The sequence below is a fragment of the Vulpes lagopus genome, chromosome 10 (assembly GCF_018345385.1).
Source record: "Vulpes lagopus strain Blue_001 chromosome 10, ASM1834538v1, whole genome shotgun sequence".
NCBI lineage: Eukaryota > Metazoa > Chordata > Mammalia > Carnivora > Canidae > Vulpes > Vulpes lagopus.
Genome location: NC_054833.1, coordinates 62,163,581 through 62,179,170, shown reverse-complemented (window position 1 = coordinate 62,179,170; position 15,590 = coordinate 62,163,581). Strand labels below are relative to the sequence as shown.

At 43.7% G+C, this 15,590-nt stretch overlaps 1 protein-coding gene across 1 annotated transcript in view; it reads right to left on the bottom strand.

The window, feature by feature from the left end:
* DNAH9 (dynein axonemal heavy chain 9) overlaps positions 1-15,590 on the bottom strand; it is a 335,073-nt gene that overhangs the window by 296,240 nt on the left and 23,243 nt on the right. The window contains exons 7-10 of the mRNA XM_041771484.1: positions 12,187-12,354; positions 10,225-10,341; positions 3,381-3,531; positions 936-1,050 (exon numbers count right to left, since the gene is read on the bottom strand). Of these exons, the coding sequence (XP_041627418.1) occupies positions 936-1,050; positions 3,381-3,531; positions 10,225-10,341; positions 12,187-12,354 (551 nt within the window). The remainder of the gene's footprint in view (positions 1-935; positions 1,051-3,380; positions 3,532-10,224; positions 10,342-12,186; positions 12,355-15,590) is intronic.

The following is a 15,590-nucleotide window of genomic DNA, read 5'->3' as shown; positions in this document are numbered from 1 at the left end:
CTTGAAGCATCCTGAACAGATCCTGCAGACAGCTCTCCCTTGCATCTAGCTGCCAAGGTGCCTTGACCTGGCTTGGCTTCTAGGCTCAGCTGAGTGGTAGGCCAATGGTTTCCAAACCTGGTCAACTGTAGGAACTGCAGCGGGGAGCCTGCTAAGGAAGCAGGTTCATAGATTCGGATTCTGTGCAGTGGGAGATGAGGCCTGGGAATCAGCATTTAACAGGAGCCCAAGGTACTCTAACGGGCAAAGTCCTTACACCATGCTGTAGGAAACTCTGGGCTTCATTATTTTCCAGCAACCTTAGGAGCCAGGCAACACTGTGTCAGAGGAGATATGTTGGTCAAGCCCCACTGCTTGAAAGCCCCTAACGTACCTCTAGAAACAAATCTCCTGGAGCAAGAAGAGGCAGCTAGCCATCCTTTAAGCTTCATTTAACACCAAGGGGCCCCCAATCGGTCCAAATGTATCAATCTCTCTACAGAACGTTTGTGCCCTCTCACCCCAAAATTCACATGTTGAGATCCTAAGCCCCAATGGGATAGAATTAGGAGGCAGGGCCTTTCAGAGGGCCTAACCAGGCCAAGAGAGTGGAGCCCTCACGAAGGGATTCGCAGGGAATAAGAAGAGGTCCCACCGGGGTCCCCTGCACCTCCTATCCTATGAGGACCAGTGAGAAGACAGCCTCTGTAACCAGGGCGGGCCCTCCCCAGACACCGAATCTGCCTGCATCGAAATCTGGGACCTTCTCAGCCTCCAGGGCTGTAAGGACCATCTCTGGTATTCTGTATAAACAGCCCAAGTGGGCTGAGATGCTGGAGAGAGATGAAGAGGATTTTCAGGCCCAAGGTGAGTGAGTTGCGTGTCTCCAACACTCAAAATCCAGAGCAGGAGCTAAAGCCCAAGACAAAACTGCCTCTCAGGGACCAGTTACTCACGGATGTGCGAGGCGTCTGAAGTTGGTGGAGGGACCCTGGATGCGCTGCCTCAGCTCCTGCGCCCAGCGGAGACCCCCGGCCATGGCGGGCATGTTCTTGTGCGTGGAGGAGAACCCTGGCGGGGCATGGCACAGCCCAAATGAGCCAGGCCCCGCCCAGGAACACCTCCCCCCAGTTACCTCCCCAGTCCTGTCTCCATGTGCTAATGTCACTCTGGGCTCACACTGAGATGGGGGCTCCCGGAGATCGCCGCTGTGTGGGCCGAGGAGCAAGGAGTGACCTTGGGCAGAACACTGCATGGGGGCAGAGGACAGGTGTTCCCAGCCTGGCTCTGCTGCTCGCTGGCTGTCTGACTCCACGCCACTGACTTTCCACCTGCCGCACAGCAGTAGCCCCTGGGGGCTCCTTAAAACTACTGATGCTTAAGAGCACCTGGGTGGCTCAGTGCTTGGGTGCCTGCCTTTGCTCAGGGCATTATCCCAGGGTCCTAGGATGGAGTCCTGAATCTGGCTTCCTCTCAGTGGGGAGCCTGCTTCTCCCTCTCCCACTTGAGCTCTCTCTCTCTCACTCTCTCTCTGTCAAATAAATAAATAAAATCTTTAAAAAAAAATACTGATGCTTGGACCCTGCCCTCACCTTTCTGATTTAATTGGTCTGGGCAGGGCCTGGTCACTCATACTTTTAAATGTATGTAATACCAGAGTGAAAGGGAGCACCTAGGTGGCTCAGTTGGTTAAACGTCTGACTTGTGATCTCAGCTCAAGTCTTGATCTCATTGGGAGAATTTCCATTGTACATTCAGGGTTGAAAACATGACCTTCAACAGAGAACTTAATCTCTCTGGGTCTCAGGTTTTTTTCATCTATAAAGTGGGGATAATATCTTCCCTGCTTAATTTCCAGGATTTCTAGAATTCACTGCAATTATGAATAAGACTGGCTGCATGGATTGTGAGACACAAGACCAGAGTTGGCACAGTCTGGATAGTCTGACTTTGGCCCATAAAATTGGCTTCCTGGCTCATAATTAGTTGTCATGGTTGAACAAGTATAAGTAGATTTCTTGATTTCATCCTTCCTTCCTTCCCGTCTTTTCTTTTTCTTCCCTTCTTTCCTTCTTTCCTTCTTTCCTTCTTTCCTTCCTTCCTTCCTTCCTCAGTTGAAAGATTTGGTGAGAACAAGCCATTGCTTCTAACTAGTAACCAGAGCTAAATAGCTGTCTCTTCCTTTATTTTGCCACAGACCTCACCACTCCCTGTTGTCTTACACTCAACACAGATCTATTACAGTTACTTTCTCCCTAGCCTCCATGATAGGCAAAATTCTATGATGACACCAACGACCCTCATGCATACATAATCCTCTTCTTATTAGTGTGTGAGGAATCTGGCTACAATGAGAAATCACTCCTGTGACAATGTTATGTTAGACGGCAAAAGGGAAATGATCCTGGGTGGGCCTGACTTCATCAGGCGAGTCCTCTAAAAGCAGACTATTTCTCTGGTTGCAGGAAGCAGAAGTCAGGGATGGGAAGCATAAGAAGGATTCGGGGTGCCACTACTGGCTTGAGGATGGAGGCAGCCATACAGCCTTGTGACATATCTGGTCACTAAATGGTCCCCCCAGCTGGCAGCCATCAAGGAATTGCAGATCTCAGGCCTACTGTCACAAAGAACTGAATTCTCCCAACAAAATAAGCTGGAAGGTGGATTTTCTCCCCCAAAGCCTCCTGATGAGAATTTGGCCTGACTGACACTTTGATTTCAACCTTGGGCACTCAGAATGGGAAAAAAGCTCCATCAAGCTGGGCTCTGACCTACAGAATTATGAGCCAAAAGATAGGTGTTGTTTTATTTAAGCCACTAACATCACATTATGTCCTGGGATCCTGGGATTGAGTCCTATATCAGGCTCCCCACAGGGAGCCTGCTTCTCCCTCTGCCTAAGTTTCTGCCTCTCTCTGTGTCTCTCATGGATAAATAAGTAAAATCTTTTTTAAAGAATGGAAAAATCACACCTTGGTATGATAGCACCCGTGGTCGGGCGCCTGACAGCTCCTCCTTCCAAAGACATGGCTGATATAGTGTTGGAGGGGATCCGAAACTTTTCTGTGGCATGTAAAAATTTATTGTGGTATGTCAGAGACTAAGCAGTATGGCAGCAATGACCAAGGGTCAACTGGTACATTATGCTCGGGTCTCAACCAGAAGCAGTTAGGACTTGACTGCTCTGGGCCAATCTCAGCCCCAGAGACAGGGAAATGCTCAGTTCAGTGAATTCTACAATTACCCAAGATGGTCTGAGATGCCAAGCAAGAATGTCTTGCTTTCTTTTCCAGGAGGATATCATGGGTCCATCTTGGCCATTTAACAGATACAAGAGGAGTGAGTTGCACCCTTCCAGGCATCACAACTGCCCCATTCATATCCGCTGGCAGCAAACCTACCAAGTTCGGCCTCCTCCTGGACACGCTGACTGTAGATTGCCCTCACTGTATCCAAGTCTTTGATGAACATGTGGATGAGCAGCAGGTATTTTTCAGAGGCATCCTGTGCCACCAGCGGTCTTTCCAGAAGTTTCCCTGCTATGTCTAGCAGCTGCAAGGAGGCAGAGAGAGAAGAAGAAGTCACTGTTTCAACCTTTCTAAGGTCACATACATCTTGTTTCCTGGCTTTTCTTTCATATGTCTGCCAACAAAAGAGGGTCAAAATTGTTATTGTGACTCTATCAGTAATTATGAGTAGGTAGGTATTCATGGTTGTTGTTTTTTTTTTTAATTTTACTTATTTATTTGATAGAGTGAGAGAGAAAGAACACATGAGCAACGGGGAGGGGCAGAGGGAAAAGCAGACTCCCCACTGAGCGTAGAGCCCAATGTGAGGCTCGATCCCAGGACCCTGACTGAGATCATGACCTGATCCAAAGGCAGATGCTTAAATGACTGAGCCACCCAGGTGCTCTTCTCCTTTGCTTCTAAATGAGGAGTCCTGAATCACCCACTGAACCCTCGTGTGTTGAGAGAACCTGAATAAAAGACCAAACAAAGAGAAAACTAAGGATATCAGAGAGGTGAAGTTCTCCATTAAAAAAAAAGACTGAAAACAAAGGTGGAGGGTGAAGACGGAGACAAGATAAAACAGCTAAGTGGGTGTCGGGGAGAATGTGGAAGGCTAAAATTTGAGGGTGGGAGCAAGAACAAAGTTTCAGAGAGAATTCTGGAACTAATTCCTGAAATGAGTTCAAATGCTTGGAGAGGAATCCTACCAGTGCTCCCCTATGAATTAGGGAGCCACACTATTTATTAAAGGTTATACATATCTATACTTGATGGCTAATGAAGCCTGGCATGCTGGGTTACCTGATAACCTGGAATAGCACAGACTCATCCATCTGAGGTTTGAGCCTCTTCTACAACTGTCCCAGTGGTCATCGAGGCTACCTGAGGATATTTCTGATGACTGGAAACTTACCCACTTCTCAAAGAAGTCCATTTCACCTTCTCAAAGAAGTCCATTTCACCTTCCAATAGCTTTCACAGAAATCTCTCTCCTCCACTGAGCCAAAATCTGCTTCCTGGTAACTGCCACTGATCAGTCCTGGATCTAATTATTAAGCCTTTACAGAGTAAGTTCTTTTGTAGTTAATAAAAGATTGATCACATGCTATGAAAGTGTCATGTCTTATGACTCAGAATTCTCAGTGTGCAGCCATTTGTCTACTCATCATCCTAAGCCTCCTCCCTATTCTTGTTCCATTTGGCTCCTTCCCTGTTATACAGGGCAAAGGTAGAGTCTTCTCATTCTAGTTGCTAGTAGTTGACTGCTATAACCAGTTACGTAGGGTTTTCTCCAGCTTCAGTCAACCGTGCAGCACTGGTTAAATAGCAGGGTACAGCAGAGCCATGGATTCAGGGTGGGGACCATAGCAGGCTTCTCCACTTTTAATGGCCACTGTACTGATAAGGCCCAGAGAGAGCATTCCAGAATAAATTCTTTTTAAAAAAGTTTATTTATTTATTTAAGTAATCTTTACACTCAATGTGAGGCTTGAACCCATGACCCCAAGATCAAGAGTCTCATGCTCTTCTGTGGGAAAGAAAGACCAAAAGTAACAAAGGCTAGAAAGGAACAGAGAAGATCTGCAGAAACAGCAACTTTACAGGTAATATAATAGCACTAAATTCATATCTTTCAATAATTATTGTGAATGAAAGTGGACTAAATTCTCTAATCAAAAGACACAGGATATCAGAATAGATTAAAAAAAAAAAAAAGACCCATTGATATGTTTACAAGAGATCCCTTCTAGACCCAAAGACACCTCCAGATTGAAAATGAGGGGGTGGAGAACCATTGATCAGGCTTATGGACATCAAAAGAAAGCCAGAGTGGCCATACTTATATCAAACTAGATTTTAAACCAAAGACTATAATAAGAGATGAAGAAGGACACTATATCATAATAAAGGGGTCCATCCAATAAGAAGATCTAACAATTGTAAATATTTATGTAAACAAATATCTAACTTGGGCACAGCCAAATATATAAATCAATTAATGACAAACTTAAAGAAACTCATTGATGATAATACAATAATAGTAGGGGACTTTAACACTCTACTCATAGCAACAGACAAATCATCCAAAGAGAAGATCAACAGGGAAACAAGGCCTTTGAAAGACACACTGGACCAGATGGGACTTCACAGATAATATTCAGAACATTTTGTCCTAAAGCAGCAGAACACACATTCTTCTCAAATGCACTTGGAACATTCTCCAGAGTAGACCACATATCGGGTCACAAATCAGGACTCAACAGTACAAAAAGACTGAGATCATACCATGCAAATTTTCAGACCACAACACTATTAAACTTGAAGTCAACCACAAAAAGAAATTTGGAAGGACCACAAATACATGGAGGTTAAAGAGCATCCTAATAAAGAATGAATGGGTAGACAAAGAAGTTAAAGAAGAATTTAAAAAACACATAGGGGCAAGTGAAAATGAAAACACGAAAGTCCAAAACCTTTGGGATGCAGCAAAGGCTGTTCCTAAGAGGGAAGTACTCTGTAATACAGGCCTTTCTCAAGAAACAAGAGAAGTCTCAAATATACAACCTAACCCTTACACTCAAAGGAGCTGGAAAAAGAACAGCAAATAAAGCCTAAGTCCAGCAGAAGGGAAATAATAAAGACTAGTGAAGAAATCAATGATATAGAAATTACAAAAACAGTAGAATGGATCAACAGAACTAGGAGCTAGTTCTTTGAAAGAATTAACGAGATTGATAAACACCTAGCCAGACATGTCAAAAAGAAGAGAGAATGGACCCAAATAAATAAAATCATGAATGGAAGAGGAGAGATCACTCCAACACTGTAGAAATACAAACAATTTTAAGAGAATATTATGAGCTATTATATGCCAACAAATTAGGCAATCTGGAAGAAATAAATAAATTCCTAGAAACATATAAACTACCACAACTGAAACAGGAAGAAATAGAAAATCTGAACAGACCCATAACTAGCAAAGAAATTGAATCAGTAGTCAAAAATCCAACAAACAAGAGTCCAAGGCTAAATGGCTTCCCAGGGGAATTCTACCAAACACTTAAAGAAGAATTAATATCTATTCTTCTGAAGCTGTTCCAAAAAAGATAGATGGAAGGAAAATTCCCGAACTCATTCTAGGTGGCTAACGTTACCTTGATTCTAAAGCCAAAGACCCCGCTAAAAAGGAGAATTATAGACCAATGTCTCTGATGAACATGGATGCAAAAATTCTAAACAAGATACTAGGTAATCGGATCCAACAGTACATTAAAAGAATTATTCACCATGACCAGAGTGGGGTTTATTTCTGGGCTTCAAAGGTAGTTCAACATCTGCAAATCAATTAGTGTGATACATCACATTAATAAAAGAAAGGGCAAGAACCATCTGATCTTCTCAATAGATGCAGAAAAAGCATTTGACAAAATACAGCATCCTTTCTTGATAAAAAAAAAAAAAAACACAACAAAGTAAGGATAGAGGGCACATACCTCAATATCATAAAGGTCACATACAAAAGACCCACAGCTAATATCATCCTCAATGGGGAAAAACTGAGAGCTTTTCCCCTGAAGTCAGGAACATGATAGAGGTGTTCACTCTCATCACTGTTGCTCAACATAGTACTGGAAGTCCTAGCCTCAGCAATCAGGCAATAACAACAAAAAAATAAATAAGAGGCATCCAAAAAGCAAAGAAGAAGTCAAACTTTCACTCTTCAGAGACAATATAACACTCTACGTAGAAAAGCTGGAAGACTCCACCAAAAAATTGCTAAAACTGATACAGGAATTCAGCAAATTTTAGGATATAAAATCAATGCATGGAAGTCTGCTGCTGCATTTCTATACATCAGCAATGAAGCAGCAGAAAGAGAAATCAAAGAATCGATTCCACTTATAATTGCATCAAAAACCATAAGATATCTGGGAATAAACCTAACCAAAGGAGTAAATGATATATACGCTGAAAACTATAGAACACTTATGAAAGAAATTGAGGAAGACACAAAGAAATGGAAAAACATTCCATGTTCATGGATTGGAAGAACAAATATTGTTAAAATATCTATACTACCCAAAGCAACATACACATTCAATGCAATCTCTGGCAAAATAACACCAGCATTTTTCAGAGCTCGAACAAACTATTCTAAAAATTTGTATGGAATCAGAAAAGACCCTAAATATCCAAAGGGATGTTGAGAGAGAAAACCAAAGCTGGAGGCATCACAATTCCAGACTTGAAACTCTATTAAAAAGCTGTAATCGGGATCCCTGGGTGGCGCAGCGGTTTGGCGCCTGCCTTTGGCCCAGGGCGCGATCCTGGAGACCCAGGATCGAATCCCACATCGGGCTCCCGGTGCATGGAGCCTGTTTCTCTCTCTGCCTGTGTCTCTGCCTCTCTCTCTCTATCTCTCTGTGACTATCATAAATAAATAAAAATTAAAAAAAAAAAGCTGTAATCATCAGGGCACCTGGGTGGCTCAGTGGTTGAGCATCTACCTTGGGCTCAGGGCATAATCCTGGTCTCGGGATTGAGTCCCACTTAGGGCTCCCGCAAGGAGCCTGTTTTTCCCTCTGCCTGTATCTCTGCCTCTCTCCCTGTGTCTCTCATGAATAAATAAATAAAATCTTTAAAAAAAACAAAACAAAGGTGTAATCATCAACACAGCATGGCACAAAACAGACACATAGATCAATGGAAGAGAATGGAGAACCCAGAAATGGACCATCAACTCTATGATCAACTAATTTTCGGCAAAGCAGGAAAGAATATCCAACGGAAAAGAAATAGTCTCTTCAATAAATGGTGTGGGGAAAATTGGACAGTCACATGGAGAAGAATAAAACTGGACCATTCCCTCATACCACACACAAAGATAAACTCCATTTCATGGAGTTTCATCCATTTTGGATGAAAGACCTAAATATGAGACAGGAATTCATTAAAATCCTAGAGGAGAACCTAGCAACTTCTTTGACCTCAATTGCAACTTTTTACTAGACATGTCTCCAGAGGCAAGGGAAACAAAAGCAAAAATGAACTATGGGGAACTTCATCAAGATAAAAAGCTTCTGCACAGCAAAGGAAACAACAAAACTAAAAGACAACCTACAGAATGGGAGAAGATATTTGCAAATGACAAAGGGCTAGTATTGAAACTCTATAAAGAACTCTTCAAACTCAACACTCAAAAAACAAAAATCTAGTTAAGAAATGGGCAGAAGACATGAACAGATGTTTCTCCAAAGAAGACATACACCTGGCCAACAGACACAGGGGGAAACAATGCTTCACATCACTCTAATCAGGGAAATACACATCAAAACCACAATGAGATCCCACCTCACACCAGTGAGAATGGTGAAAATTAACAAGAGGGGAAACAACAAATGTTGGAAAGGATGTGGAGAAAGGGGAACCCTCTAATACTGTTGGTGGGAATACAAGCTGGTACAGCCACTCTGGAAAACAGTATGGAGGGTCCTCAAGAAATTAAAAATAGAGCTACCCTACGACCCAGCAATTGCACTACTAGGTATTTATCCAAAGGATACAGAAGTAGTGATTCAAAGAGCATCTGCACCCCAGTGTTTATAGCAGTAATGTCCACAATAGCCAAAATATGGAAATAGCCCAGATCTTAGATGTCCATCAATGGAAAAATGGATATATACACAAAAAATGTGTGTATATATCATTATATACTATTTTATATATGTATATATAACAGAATGTTACTCAGCCATTAGAAAGAATGAAATCTTGCCATTTGCAACAATGTGGATGAGCCAGAGAGCTTATTATGCTCAGTGAAATAAGTCAGAGAAAGACAATTATCATGTGATTTCACTCATATGTGGAATTTAAGAAACAAAACAAGTGAACATAGAGGAAGGGAAGGAAAAATGAAGTAAGATAAAAACAGAGAGGGAGACAAACCACAAGAGACTTAACTATAAGAAACAAATAGGGTCACTGGAGGGGGGGTGAGGGATGGGGTAACTGGGTGATGGGCATGAAGGAGGAACTTATAATGAGCACTGGATGTCACATGCAACTGACAAATCACTAAATTCTACATCTGAAACTAATAATACACTATAGATTAACTTGAATTTCAGTAAAATCAAATTAAAATTAAAAAAAGAAGAGTTAAAAAAAAAATAAATAAAATAAATAAATAAAAAATAAAAAAATAAAAAAAGAAGAGTTGCATGCTCTTCTGCCTAAGCCAGCCCAGCCCCTCCAGAGTAACTCTCCTGAAAAGTATTTTTAGGTCACTGTGTTTCTTTTGTTTTAAGATTATTTATTATTTATTTATTTATTTATTTATTTATGAGAGACACAGAGAGAGAGAGGCAGAGACACAGGCAGAGGGAGAAGCAGGCTCCATGCAGGGAGCCCGATGTGGGACTTGATCCCAGGACCCTGGGATCACAACCTGAGCCAAAGGCAGATGCTCAACCACTGAGCCACCCAGGTACCCCCATTGCTGTGTTTCTAGATAATCATTAATTATCAACCCGGGAAGCCTAGTCCCAACCCCCCACCACCACCCCAGTCCCTTGCCCTGGTTCGCCCACAGTACCTCTCTGCAAGATTGATGGGAATAATTACTCTCCAAGGGAACAAAACAGTGGGAAGAGGATCCTTGCCCTCCACCACTGAGGGTGAGGGTGTGAGGATAGAGCCCAGCAAGAGCACCCCGACCTACTGCACAAACCTTAAAGGCATGCTCCAAACCAGGGGCATCATCGAAGGCTTGGCTGAACACAGTCCCCAGTCTTCGGTCAAGATCTTCTACTCTCTGGTTAAATTCAGACACGTCATTTTCAAATTCCTAAAGAGATGTCACAGGGTCATAAGACAATGATTTCCTCAAGGCCAATCCCACTGTGCTCTTTCTGACAAGCTTTATACTTAAAGTGGCTACACCAAGGATTTATTTTTTTTTTATAAAAAAATTGTATTTATTTATTCATGAGAGACACACAGAGAGAGGCAGAGACACAGGCAGAGGAAGAAGCAGGCTCCCTGCAGGCAGACCCATGCAGGACTCCATCCCAGGACCCCAGGATCACGACCTAAGCCAAAGGCAGACAGACGCTCAACCACTGAGCTATCCAGGAGGCCTTATTTTAATTTTCTAAACATCACCTTGCCGTGGATTAGTTTTTACCCACACAGACAGTGACCCTATTATTGCAGTATTTGTTTTCTTAGGCACAAGGCAAAATGGTAAAGCGAGTGGGATGGGAGGTTGGCACCGTGTCACTCCCTTTCTGGGCCCCTCTATGACCTCCTGAAGTCCAGGGCTAGCTCATGTCACTCCAAAGTCTACCTCAGCAGCAGCAGCCCCAGCAATGAGGCTCTTCTGTTCTGACCACCTACTTTCCCTCCTCCCCCAAGTCAAATCCTTTTCTTTTTTTTTTTTTTTTTTTAGTGTAAACAAACTAATCTGGCCACTAGGAGGAAAGCTAGCTAATTAAGCTAATACCCACTATTTCTTCTAAGTATGCTTTAATTGGTTAAGAGGCAGCTAGCCATTGTTTCCAAGGTTGCCAAATTTAGCAAGCAAAGGTACATAGCAGATACCCAGTTAAATGTAAATTTCAGATCCATGATGAATAGACACATATTTTGAACATGAGTTTCTCAATTATTTTATTTTACTGGACAGTCCAAAGTGTGTTCTCTTTCTTAGGTTGCACCAATTTTCAAAGAAACTCTGTTAACTCAAATCTCTAATCTGTGCCATCACTATTATCTGTTATTCCTGCTGCACAACACTGATGCATATTCTTAAGAAAAGACAAGAATAGAAAAGCACAGCATTTTCCTCCTCTCAAACCCAACCACATTAACACTATAGTAGGATTTGGTGTGTTCTTAATTTTATCATCTGATGGGGAAACACACAGTATATATGCTGTTTTGTTACCTGCCCTCCCCCCCCCCCCCTTTTTTTCCTACTTCAGACTCGTGGAATTTTTAGAAAGTGCCATCTTCTATGTTTGGCCAACGCATCCCCCACTATCTGAAGGTGCTCAGAGCAAATTTCTGCTCAATTTCTTTCTCCTCTTCCCCCCAGTACTCTTGCAATTCCTTCTCCCATGATTCAGCTATTCCCTTCTCGGGGCATTCCATTCCCTGTTTCTGTACTGACCCTTCTGCTGCTTCCCCCCCCCCCCTTTCAAGCTCGGACTTACAAGTCTCAGATTTCCCAGGGCTACAGGTGACAAGTGGGCTCCTGGGCAGCTGGAAACTGCAACTCTGGCCCTTTCCTCCTCTTGAGGACCCTCTTGAGCTCAGAACAACTCAGCTCCTGCTTGGCTCACCCCTCCCCAAGCCACTGATGAAATTCTGTCCGGGTGTGCCTGGCCTTCACGGAGCACTCCCCACTCCAAGCCAATAGCTTTGCCAGGTGCAGGGCAGCACCCGCCTCCACTGTCATCCCATGCTCATCTCAGCGTCTCGGAAACCCTGGGTACCATCAGCAGTTAGAAAAGACCCCTCCTGATCTTTCTCCTGACCTAGAATAACTGCGAGTGGTCTCTGTGAAAACCCCTGGGGTCACAGGGCCTAAGGAAATACACAGGGAAAATGTAAGCAAACACCCAGACCTTACTGCCCCGGGGCCATCTGAGAAAGAAGCAGCTCCCAAGTCTGCCTTTCCAAGCCTCACCGTGCTCTGGGGGTCCAAGCAGTCATAGGAAGACTCTTCGAAGACCCTGTACAGCTCTTGAAATTCACCATGCATTTGTTGGACCTGCTGACTCAGGGCGTTTCCTCGGATTCCACTAAACTCAAGCTTTCCCAGTTTGTGGAAATCCAGGGTTGTCTTCAGGAGATCCTGTAGGGGGCAAGTCACAAAATAGTTAAAACAGTAACAAGAGGGGCATCTGTGTGTGGCTCAGTGAGTTAAGCATCTGCCTTCAGTGCGGGTCATGATCTCAGGGTCCTGGGATTGAGTCTTGCATTGGGCTCCCATCAGTGGGGAGCCTGCTTCTCCCTCTCCCCCTCTCCCTGCTTGTACTCTCTCTCTTTCTCTCTGAAATAAATAAAATGTTTAGAAATAAAATAAAAATAATAACAACAGGAACAGCAGTAGATAACACATTAGTACAGGAAGTGCTAGAAACCACGGGGGTGGTGGTTGCTTAGGAAAATATGAAGGCTGATTAGTATCGGGACCTTATTATTAGATTGGGTTGGTATAAATAACTCCTGGTGAAACTCACACAGCCAAGAGAAAGGACACGTAAATAAGATTCACACAAACAAACAAAAAAATCAAATTTATGCTTCAGCCTCTTTCCGGGTTCTTGGATAAATAATAACATATAACAACATTATTTGCATGATTGGTGGCTTTACTTCCAATTTTTTAAAAAATCAATTTCAAACAGAACAGGCTGTCTGGTTCTAAAAGGACAGCTATCTTAGGGCATATTGATGGAAAGTGGGTCCTCCAAATAGTTCTGAGGACAAACCAAGAGGTAGACACCAACATTCCCAGCAACCACTCCTGCTGAGAAAAGTCCCGTGCAGGGTTCTTTTGCAAGAGTCAGCAGCACCAGACACCATGTGGATAGCTGGGGGACGGTGGGCAATTACTTGACATTTCTGTGTTGGGTTTCTTCATCCATAACAGGATAATAACAGCGGGAGAGAAATAAGTGAAATAAGTCAGTGCTGGCTTAGGATTTAGGCCAGTGCCTGGCACACACCTAATATGCAGTAAGTGTGGATTACTGTCACTGTAGTCGTTGATGTGCAGTGTCCCGGCCGTGCTCAGAATTAAGTGACAGGTGGACCCTCCCAAGTCCCCAGAAGCCACTTCATCGGACAGGAGTCCTCCTTGCTAACAGGACAGACTGGGTTTCTCTCTCACGAGGACCCACCTATCTGAAAGCACAGAACCTGCAAATCGACTTTCTCCACATTACAACTTCCCATCTAGGCGTGTATGTCTTTAATAGGAGAGAAGAAAATAATCATGACCTTTGGGTGGTTTTGGCAAGCATTTGGTGTGGACCCTTGGGAGTGGGGGTAGGAGGCCTTCTACCCTGAGAGAGTCTGAAGGGCAGGTAGAGGGAACACTATGTCACAATGCAGAAGACCCACGGGGATCCTGGTTCCGTTCCAGGAAATCCTTGCTGCCAGGGGCCACCACCAAGGGCTGACCCATCAGCCTAGTGAAAGCCTGCCCGACTCCTTTCTATTGCTGGGACACCAAGTCCAGCAACAGTGACAGAGGCACCAGGAAGTGCGAAGTGGGGCTGGTTTGCCCATGTTGCTAGGAGGGCCCCTTGCAGCCTGGGGCAGCCCATCTGACCTTTGTGGTCGGCTATGCTCAGGGTCAGGCAGGAGAAAAGAGGAGAGAACCAGCCAGGGGGAAGGAAGACACACACCCAGACTGGCGGTCTTATCTCTGACAGTGGGAAATGGGGCAATCTTCACTTAAAAACCCGTTTCGACTTCATATACATGGAGGAAAACAGAAATGAATTTGATTTAAATGAAATTGACTTAAATAGTAAATCAAATCATTCAAAAAGTGTTTAGTTGTAATCAGTGTGATAGGAGAAAGGGATTTGTGCGGTGGAATGTCACCTGGGTACTTATCTTTCCTAATTCCGTAGAAGTCAATTTCAGTTTTTGAGGCAAAGACTCTCTAACCACGTTAAAAGACAGATGCATCTCGATATGCGTGATTACATCGGAAAACGAGATTGTGTTTTGTGGCACTGTTTTATTCTCAGGAATACTTGAAGCATGGTCTTGGGGCCCCAGAGGTACCACGGTACCTTCAGACCCTGGAAGAATCCTCAACGCTGAAGAAATATTTGTTGAATGAAAAACTAGGGACACCTGGGTGGCTCAGGGGTTGAGTGTCTGCCTTTGCCTCAGGGCATGACCCCTGGGATCAAGTCCCACATCGGGCTCCCTGCATGGAGCCTGCTTCTCCCTCTGCCTGTGTCTCTGCCTCTCTCTCTCTGTGTCTCTCGTGAATAAATAAATAAAATCTTTAAGAAGAGAAAAAGAAAAACTATACAATCTGTAAGTTTGCACTGAGCTACAGCACCTCCAGGGGAAGATGACAGGTGGGCAGAGAACCTATGAACCAACAAATCAGGAGCAATTGGAAAAAATAAGAAAAATTAGACAAGAGAAGAGCATTCATTACATAGCACAATGGAACTGTGCTTTTAAATGTTTGAAGGGCCTGGGTCGAGTGCAAGGCAGAAGCTAGCATGGTCCTAGGCGGCGGGCACAAACCAGGCAAAAGAGGGGACAGGGCGAAAAAGTGGATTTGACCTCAATTTGTAGATTGCATCTTGTATTTGATCACATTGGGTTATACGAAATGGCAACGTCATGAGGTTCCACCTAAGAAAGCAGCACGTCTAACACCTAGAAATGCCTAACTGTAGAATGGGCGTTGAGATAGGTAGTGAACTCTCCATCAGGGCACGGATTTTAGTAGAAGTCAAACATCAGAGGCACTGTAGAGCAGGTTCCTGCCTGAATCAGGCGGAAAGTTGCCTCCCAACTGTCGAAACAGATTCGTCGTAACGATAGCAACTACAGCTTTGATTCTTTTTTTTTTCATTTAATAGCTTTTTTAATAATAAATTTATTTTTTATTGGGGTTCAATTTACCAACATACAGAATGTGGTTTATGTATACAGCTTTGATTCTTAACATGATTTGAATGTCAGTTCCTTTCGTTGTTTATCTAGAGGTCCTCACAACACAGATCAAAGGCCATTAAGGCCCATGTGAGGCTTCAATGACATTGAAGAAATATCCATTTTTGCTCTTCAGGCCAGTAGACACATAAAGTTCACAAGCTTGGGACCAAGGGCCCAAAGGCCCTGGGCCCCACCACCCTGGTCTGCCATTTCCCAGCTACATGTAAAGCAAGACACTTTGCCTTCCTAAATAAACCTCCCTTCCACGTGCGTGCATACCACGTGGTGGGCTACCACCTGACTAGCCCTGGGCCACCGCGTGTCACAGCAAATGTGCTGGTGTGGCTTCAATACGTGGGGGCCACTGTCATGATTTATCATCACGCTGAT